General features: G+C 37.3%; 1 protein-coding gene across 1 annotated transcript; it reads left to right on the top strand.

Moving 5' to 3' along the window:
* The first annotated feature begins 967 nt into the window (after positions 1-967).
* Positions 968-2,833, top strand: LOC109160497. Its single transcript, XM_019308784.1, has 8 exons — positions 968-1,120; positions 1,256-1,526; positions 1,611-1,707; positions 1,802-1,926; positions 2,017-2,101; positions 2,440-2,572; positions 2,670-2,754; positions 2,811-2,833. Exons 1-8 carry the CDS (start codon positions 968-970, stop codon positions 2,831-2,833), a joined length of 972 nt encoding a protein of 323 aa, XP_019164329.1.
* Positions 2,834-9,939: the final 7,106 nt, after the last annotated feature.

Raw genomic sequence — 9,939 nt, 5'->3', positions numbered from 1 at the left:
ATAAGTCTATACAGGCCTTCATCTCTAGTGCTTGAGGGGCTGTTTCCTCGCCAAAGAAGATAAGATCATCTGCAAAAAAGAGGTGCGTCATGTTAGGAGCATGTCTATTAAGCTTGATACCTTTCTAACGTCCACGTGCTACTGAATCCTCTATTATATGGCTAAGTCTCTCAATACATAGTACAAAGAGTAAGGGTGATATTGGGTCTCCCTGAATGCTATGTATTTAGTCGGGCTAATTATATGACCAAAGTTTATGTTAAATTTTATATTATATATTTTTAATACATTTTAACGTATTCATAATATATGTTTAACAATTATGCCAACTCTAATTGGATGGGGTTCGAACCTAAGACCTTTCTTATATAAATTAATGAGTATGTTAAGAATAATAAATAGTTAACGGAATATTCCGTTACTAAAGTTTATACTAACGGAATTTAGGGTTATTTAAAGGAATCTATCTAACTCTATAATAAAGCAAGAAGTTTTGCCAATCATTGTTTCCCGCCCAATGAAAACGACACAGTTTTGCTTTAGTCCTGATTCGCGATTTAATTGCTTATTTATTTTCCGCGTGTAATGTGATTCCCCATTGGGAATATGCCTAGCCGTTCTTATTATTATACAATCCTTGGTTCCCAAGGAGTTCAATTAATGTAGAACTCTTTGGTATTGTAAACAAGATGATTACTATTAATATCAACAAAGCATAATGAACTGATCCGGCCTACAAGAAAGAATTATATATATTACATAGATTACATAGATTACATAGAATATGCAGAGTTGCAATATTCAAATTCACATTAATTGAGATGTGCGATTTCCAAAACATTGGCTCCTGGTATCTTCGTTTTTTGAATTTTCAATATGTATAAATACCGGGCTTCTTCATGCCAAAACACTTCACAAATTCATATCACTTTACTACCTTTTCGAAAGCATTTTTTGGTGTTTCAACATGCCTTCCATGTTCATTGCTGTCAAAAACATTAAGCCGGAACACCAGCTCCGGGCAATCAGAGTGAGAGCAGTACGTGTCTATGAAGTTCCTGAGAAAAGGGGAGAGGGGCAGGCCAGTAAGAGCATGGAAGTATTGTTCCATGATGAAGAGGTACTTTTATCTATTTGCCAATCTGATTTTATCTACTAATCTAATGGTCTTTCAATTAAGCTACTTTCATGCCATGTTATCTAATAATCTTAGTGTGTTTTGCTGTCTATAATTGTTTTTCTATTGTATTCGCAGGGAGACTACATTCATGCGAGTATAATCAAAAAAGACATTGGAAAGTATAGAGATACAATCAAGGAAGAGAAAGTTTTTGAAATCAAGAACTTCATGGCTTCTACAAACTACTATGTCTACAAGATTACAGAACATGGTTTCATGCTCAAATTTAACTACAGAACACAAGTGAAGGAAATACATTCTAATGGCTTTCCTTGCAAAATGTTTAGACTAAAGAGTTTTTTGGCTTTGAAAGATCATGATGATGTGAATGACAAGGAACTGATTGGTACTAACTTTACCTTTCCTAACTGCTAATATCTTTTTTATTATACTTTTAGTACTTCTTGCTAATATTTTGTTCATTTTGCAGATGTTATTGGAAGGGTAATTGAGATTTACAATCCTGTGGACAAGATTATAGGGGGAAAGGCCACCAAACTAATCGACTTTCAAATTGAAGACAATGCGTAAGTTTTTGAAAATGAACTTTGATTACATTAGAAAATGATGCAGTCTTATTTTTTTTTTAATACTTTTCTGTTTTTTCTGTTTCTAATCCAGTGAGAACACCATGATGTGTACACTCTGGAATGAACATGTATCTTCCCTTATGCCTTTTTACAATAGTGATTCGAAAGAACCACTGATTGTTGTCATTCAATGCTGTAGGGCTAAAGTTGTGGGTGGTGAGTTTCTCTACTGTTTTCTGTCATCTTCTATTTTCTAAAAACATAGTATCTATAAATAAGTGCATCTATTTGTATAATTTTTTTTAGGTGAAGTGAGAATAACCAGTTCGTATGATGCTACGAAGCTTTGGTTCAATGAGGATTTTGAAGAATTTCAAGAGTTTAAGTCAAAGTAAGTTTATGTTTTATATTTCTCCTATTTTGTTATTTATCTTTATTAATGTAGGCTCTACTCTGTAGTTATGACTTTAGACAATCTATATATATATTTTTTAACATCTATGTACTGGATTCCAACAAAAAAAAAAAAAAAAAAAAAAAAAAAAAAAAAAAAAAAAAAACAGTGTACTCTGTATATATATTGAAGTATCATGTTGTACAGTGTATGCATTTCTTTAACTTTAGTAAACTACCACTCAAAAAAAAAAGATAGCTATTTTAATCCAGTACACAGTATTGTTGTTAGGTTGTTAAAATACATATGTAAAAAAGTTTATAATATTTTTGTAGGTTGAAAGCTGAGGGTACTCCAATGAGAAGTTTTAGTACTGGCACACTACATTCAAACTCTACAGGCATTAGTGAGTTTAATAATGCTTCTGTTATTGTAACTAACTGTCATGATATTAAGAAGGTTAAAGAGGTAATCCACACACTAAGCTAGCAACTCTTTCTTTTATTGGATGTAACTGATTTTGTTAAGTGCTATATATCCTTATAAAATTATTTGTATACTATAGGATGGGGAATACTATGTGGCTGCTGAGATTCTTGGGTTAGATTTTGAGGATGGTTGGTACTACTTATCATGCCTGAAACTTGGATGTAATAAGAAACTAAAAGAACAAGAAGGATCACTCTTTTGTACTAAGTGTAAAAAGACTTGTATGATAGGTACAGTTAGATATAAAATAGTTGTTATTGCTCTTGACAAATCTGGAGATGCTCCAATGTTGCTTTGGGATAGAGAAGTGGCAGAGCTTGTGGGTATTCCTGCCTCTATTTTGTATGCAAAATACAAGGAGGTAAATTCTTATAATTGGCTCTCAACATTTTTTTCCTAAACTGTTTATATTCAATGTTTTTAATTATGTTATTTATCACCTACCTAAACAGCTTGATGTTGAAGTGCCACCTGAGTTGGATGCTATAGTTGGAATGAAGATGCTGTTTAAGATCAACTTCAAACTGGCTCAAAAGATGGGTCCCAATTACCCATTCAATGTTGTTAGGGTTGTAAGGGATGAGCACTTGCTTAAAACCTATGGTGACAGGTTTGTGGAGCATCAAGAGCAAGACTTAATCTCTAGGATGATTGAGGAGGAAACTAACACCGATGCAATTTCTGGGGTAAGAATTTGAAACCCTAAACTCTATGATTTTTTTTTATGATGGTTACTAATAGGGTTTTCTGCTTTTCTTAATAACAGGAAGACTCGATTGGAGTTGAAGTGAATAGTCCTGCCACTGTCCAGCCCTCGCAAAAGGAAGGAGAAGACAATGCTGAAAACTCTGGGGCTATTAAAAGGTCACTTTTGGATGAGTTTTCATCATCCAAAAGTAGGATGTAGTTGAATGACTCAGAAATCAAAAAGGAAAAATTGTAATTGAGATTCATGGTTGAAAGTGATTGTTGTTAGCTTGATACTATCCAGACATATTTACTGTTCTTTTCCTAATACTGTGGTGTGACACTTATTAGATTTCAGTTTTTGGGATGTTTTATAACTTTTATCTAATGTTTTGAGTGATTGCCTAACTGTTTAGTACAATACATTGGTGTATCTACTGCTATTAGAACCTGTTTTGCAGTTTTTCTAATCTTCATTTCAGGTTATTCAGAGTAAGGATGAAAGGTGTCCAAGTTTAGCAAGGATGCCAGGTGGCCAAGGTTTTCAAATGCAGACAGGATGGAAATAGTTTGGCAAGAAACTTAGACTTTGTAGTTGTATTTTTTTATAGGTTCAATTACATGTTAAACTACTACTATAAAATAGTATATATGTAAGTTACTAAGAATATTTAATCATGACACTTATTTGTAAACTAGTATTTTTTATGCGCGATGCGCAAAAAATAGGTGCCCAATATTAATACATTATATTAAAATTTTAAATTTATTTAAATTTTAGATATTTAAATTATTCTAAATAATAATAATAATAATAATGTAAATCATTTTTATAAATTTGATATTTATATTTTATGTAATAATTAACATATAACTCAAATATATAATGTGTATATATTATTATTAATGAAGAAAATAAGAAAATATATGGTGGATGCATGTGCATGGTAATAATAATGGAAAAGATAACGGAAGTTATAACGGTAGGGGTGTATTTGTCCAAAATATTTTAATGTACAACCTTTATAGCATAATGTATAAAAAAACTTAACGGAAAAAACGGACATAAATCAAGGGTATAACTTTCATTCACACTTATTATGTTTTTAGATTAGATAATATTCCAAACTTATTTGTAAATAATATTCTAATTCTAAGACTTTATATATCTAAATACATTGTGCCTAAAAAATAGAGTTAGTTCCACTTACCTATTTTCAAAATCTTCTTTTACTCTCTTTGCAACTCTCCAAAGCACCTGATGTCCAAGCTGGTATCCATCAAAATTTTCTAGCACATTTAAAAAGAAATTAGATAACAGCAACTAAATTCAATATTTGTAAAGTAATTTACATTATTGTGTTAACTAAAAAACTAAGAATCTACTTTAATTTGAAAAATAATTTGATCCTACACAAATCTGACTTCTATACTGATATAGAATAAAAGAATGCACCTGTTGAAACCCTAGGCCCGTTACAGTGGGCCCATTAGGTTATAGCTAGTTTTCAGTATAAATTATTGTAATCTGTACAGTTCTATGTCAAGAAATAGATGAAACCCTTCACACTTTCACATGGTATCAGAGCCTAAACCCTAAATATTCTCTTTCTTCCCTTCCACCGCCGTCGCCGCCGGAGCCACTCTGCCGCCGCGACTGTTTCACTGTTCCGACGTCCACCTGGTGTTTTTCTTCCAAACTAACACCACAGGGGTTACCGGACCGTCGTCGCGAGCCTACAGCAGGAATCCGGTCGCCTATCTCCGTCGCACGCGCCGCCACGCGCCGCCGCCGTCGCTGGACTGCCGCTCATTTTTCCGGCTAGATCTCTCTCCTCCGGCCTCCGATCGCGACATCGCCACCGCCGTTGGATTCGTCTCGACGAGGCGCTTCCGGGAGTGTTGACTGTTTTCCTCGCCACCGCCCGCCGCCGCCGTTCTCCGCCCACCGCTGGTCGCCGGCGGTGTTGTGGCAATCCATTGACCCTAAATTATATCTTATTTACAAGTCTTATGACACTTGTTATGATGTGTGGTATAAAGCTAAGTCATTGTATACTAATGATATCCAAAGGCTATATTCCCTTGTATCTAATATGCTTAATTTCCGTTCCACTGCTGATATGAGTACACAGGATTTCTTGGGTCGGATGGAAGCTTTACAGCAGGAGTATCATAATTTACTTCCATATCAGGAGACGTCAGAAAGTCATATGAAGCAGTATGATAAGTTCTTTATGGTGATGACCTTGGCTACCCTTCGGCCTGACCAGGTTCACATTCGTGATCAGATTCTATCCAGTCCTAGTGTGCCTACCTACACTGACGCTGCTGCCAGACTGCTTCGTATTGCCTCAACTCCCTCGATTGAACCTATTGGAGAATCATCAGTTCTAGCTACTCGGGCTGTGGATAGAGGACCTTCTGGACCATCTAATGGTGGTGGTGGTCGTCGTGGCAAACGTCCTCGGTGTGAATACTGCCACAAAGATGGTCATACCAAAGATCGTTGTTGGAAGTTACATGGTCGGCCTCCCCGTTTTATTAATCTGGTCCAGGCTGCTGCATCCGAGAGTCAGACTCATGAGCCAACCTCTACCCCAGTTGAGATGACCTCTAGGGAATATGAAGAGTATCTCCAACTTAAAGCAGCATCCCGCCTTGAATCTTCCACACCTAATGCTGGTACTTGATCTTTGGTTTGTCTTTCACACGCCAATACTCCAAATTCTTGGATATTGGACTCAGGTGCTTCAGATCATATTTCCAGTAACCTTTCTCTTTTGCATAATGTGTCTAAGTCTAAGACTTTACCCATGGTCACCTTAGCTAATGGTCATCAAACACCAGCAATTGGTGTTGGTCAGGCTTCCCCTATATCGTCTTTTTCCTTGGAGTCTGTTTTATATGTCCCTAACAGTCCCTTCAACCTTATCTCTGTGAGTAAAATTACCCGTACTCTCAATTGTTCCATAACCTTTTGTGCTGATTCGGCTGTTGTGCAGGATCGCAGTACGGGGAGGGTGATTGGCACCGGCAATGAGTCACAGGGTCTCTATTACATGCGGGGTGGTGATGTTGCTGCTTCTGCCTCTACAGAGTCTCCTTTACTTATTCATAGTCGTTTGGGTCATCCTAGTCTCTCTAAACTAAAACGAATGGTCCCAGGTCTGTCTATTGAGTCTTTTGATTGTGAGTCGTGTCATCTTGGAAAGCAATCACGTCAGTCTTTTCTGAGAAGAGTCAATAATCGGGCTGCGTCTCTCTTTGATTTAGTTCATTCAGATATATGGGGTCCTTGTCGTGTCAACTCTATTTTGGGTTTTCGTTATTTCGTAACCTTTATTGATGATTATTCAAGGTGCACTTGGGTTTTCCTTATGAAAGATTGTTCTGAATTGTTTCAGATTTTTCAAACTTTTTGTGCTGAAATACAAACCCAATTTGGCAAACTCATTCGTGTGTTGCGTAGTGATAATGCTAAAGAATATCTCTCTCATCCTTTTCAGTCATATATGACATCTCGTGGTATATTGCATCAAAGGTCATGTGTTTACACACCTCAGCAGAATGGGGTGGCTGAGCGTAAGAATAGACATCTAGTAGAAATTGCCCGTACTATGTTGTTACACTCCCATGTTCATTCCCAATTCTGGGCTGATGCTATCCTTACTGCTTGTTACCTGATCAATCGCATGCCATCTTCTGCTCTTAACAATGACACCCCATATTCCATTGTGTGTCCTTCTGTTGATCCTTTCCCTATTCAACCTCGTGTTTTTGGGTGTGTTTGTTTTGTTCATGACATGACTCCAGGTCGATCCAAATTAGATCCTAAAGCAGTCAAGTGTGTCTTTTTGGGTTATTCCCGTGTCTAAAAGGGTTATAGGTGTTATTCTCCAGCACTAAAGCGTCACTTTGTGTCCGCAGATGTCACCTTTATTGAGTCCACACCATTTTTCCAGTCCTCATCAGGAGACACGATCCCTGTCTCTGAGGTGCTCCCCGTACCTTATCTTGGTCCACTTCCTCTTGTCCAATCCACTGTTCCTCCAGCTCAACCGACTCCTCTTAACCCGCCCCTTCAGGTTTATCACCGGCGTCCTCGCCCTGCAGTTCCTGAGGTCCCTAGTGACTTGCCAGTACTGTCCGATCCTCCGGCTGCGGTTCCACCACTTCCACTGCAATCTGACACTGATCTCACTGAGGCACCTATTGCTGTTCGAAAAGGTACACGTTCTACTCGTAACCCCCATCCTATATATACCTTTCTGAGTTATCACCGTGTCTCGTCCCCTTACTTTGCATTTCTTTCTCACCTATCTTCTGTGTCTATACCCAAATCCACTCGTGAGGCTCTCTCGGATCTAGGTTGGCGTCAAGCCATGTTAACAGAAATGGAGGCCCTCTAGTCTAGTGGCACGTGGGAGTTGGTTCCTCTTCCTCCTGGTAAAACTGTGGTTGGTTGTAGATGGATTTATACGGTGAAAGTGGGCCCTGATGGCGCAATTGATTGTCTTAAGGCTCGTCTGGTGGCAAAAGGCTATACTCAGATTTTTGGTTTGGATTATATTGATACTTTTTCCCCGGTTGCTAAAATTGCTTCAGTTCGTTTACTTTTGTCTTTGGCAGCCATTCATCATTGGGACTTACACCAGCTGGATATCAAGAATGCCTTTCTTCATGGTGATCTTCACGAGGAGGTTTATATGGAGCAACCACCTGGGTTTGTTGCTCAGGGGGAGTCTGGTATGGTATGTAAACTTCGCCGTTCTTTATACGGTTTAAAGCAATCTCCACGAGCTTGGTTTTGAAGGTTTAGTTCTGTGGTGTGTGAGTTTGGTATGACAAGAAGTGCAGTTGATCATTCTGTTTTCTATCGTCATTCTAATGAGAAATGCATATACCTTGTAGTATATGTGGATGACATTGTTATTACAAGGAGTGATCAAGAGGGCATATTTCAGTTGAAGGAGTATCTCTTTAGTCGGTTCCAGACTAAGGATTTGGGTAAGCTAAAATACTTTCTTGGAATTGAAGTGGCTCAATCTAGCAGTGGTGTTGTTATTTCTCAAAGGAAGTATGCCTTGGATATCTTAGAAGAAACTGGCATGCTGGACAGTAGACCGGTTGATAATCCAATGGATCCGAATGTTAAACTCCTACCAGGACAGGGGGAGCCATTGCCTGACCGAGAGCGATATAGGAGATTAATTGGAAAACTGAATTATCTCACGATCACACGACCGGATATCTCCTTCGCAGTTAGTGTGTTGAGTCAGTTTCTTGAGACACCTTGTGATTCTCATTGGGATGCTGTTGTTCGTGTTCTAAGGTATATCAAGAGAGCACCAGGACAAGGCTTAGTATACGAAGATAGAGGACATTCACAAGTTGTTGGGTATTGTGATGCAGATTGGGCTGGTTGCCCGTTTGACAGACGCTCTACTTCAGGATATTGTATTCTCATTGGAGGTAATCTCATATCTTGGAAAAGTAAGAAGCAGGATGTGGTTGCTAGGTCCACTGCTGAAGCAGAATATCGAGCCATGGCGCTTGCCACATGTGAGCTTATGTGGCTTAAACACCTACTACAAGAATTGCAATGTGGCAATGTTGCCCAAATGACGTTGATATGTGACAATCAAGCAGCTCTACACATCGTGTCAAATCCTGTTTATCATGAGAGGACTAAACACATTGAGGTTGACTGTCACTTCATTAGAGAGAAGATTGTGTCAGGGTGTATTAAAACTAGCTTCGTTAATTCTGCAGATCAGTTAGCTGATATCTTGACGAAATCCCTTAGAGCTCCTAGAGTTGAATATATTTGTAACAAGCTGGGAGCTTATGATCTATACTCTCCAGCTTGAGGGGGAGTGTTGAAACCCTAGGCCCATTACAGTGGGCCCATTAGGTTATAGCTAGTTTTCAGTATAAATTATTGTAATCTGTACAGTTCTATGTCAAGAAATAGATGAAACCCTTCACACTTTCACAGCACCAAAGTCCAGATATCAAAGACACTAGAAATAAAAATAGATTAACTGGGTCGATACTCGAGGACCATTTGTTGAACAAAGACATTTTATTCAATGTGTCTATTATTAATAAACAAAGTTGTTGCTTCCAATAAAACACATTTAAAGAATATTATGATATATAGAAGAACATTAGACCAGTTTTAACCAAAGAGAAAAAAAAAAGTAATTTAAATTACTGTGTTAACTAAAAAAATGAGAATCTCCTTTAATTAGAAAAATAAATGAGCATACACAAATCGGACTTCTATACTGATATAGAATAAAACAATGCACCAAAGTCCAGATATCAAAGACACTAGAAATAAAAATATATGAACTGGGTCGATACTCAATGACCATTTGTTGAACAAAGACATTTTATTCAATGTATCTATTATTAATAAAACAAAGTTGTTGCTTCCAATAAAACACATTTAAAGAATATTATGATATATACAAGAACATTATACCAGTTTTAACCAAAGAGAAAAAAAAAAGTAATTAACATTACTGTGTTAACATTACTGACTTCTATACTTATATAGAACCAAACAATGCACCAAAGTCAAACAAAGTAATGGAAAACTTTTTGCATTAGTGTTATACTGATCCAGATATCAAAGAAGTAGAGGATCA

This window comes from Ipomoea nil, unplaced genomic scaffold, assembly GCF_001879475.1.
Source record: "Ipomoea nil cultivar Tokyo-kokei standard unplaced genomic scaffold, Asagao_1.1 scaffold2848, whole genome shotgun sequence".
In the NCBI taxonomy this organism is placed as follows: domain Eukaryota; kingdom Viridiplantae; phylum Streptophyta; class Magnoliopsida; order Solanales; family Convolvulaceae; genus Ipomoea; species Ipomoea nil.
Note: the sequence above shows the minus strand (reverse complement) of the source record. Positions and strands in the feature narration are given on the sequence as shown.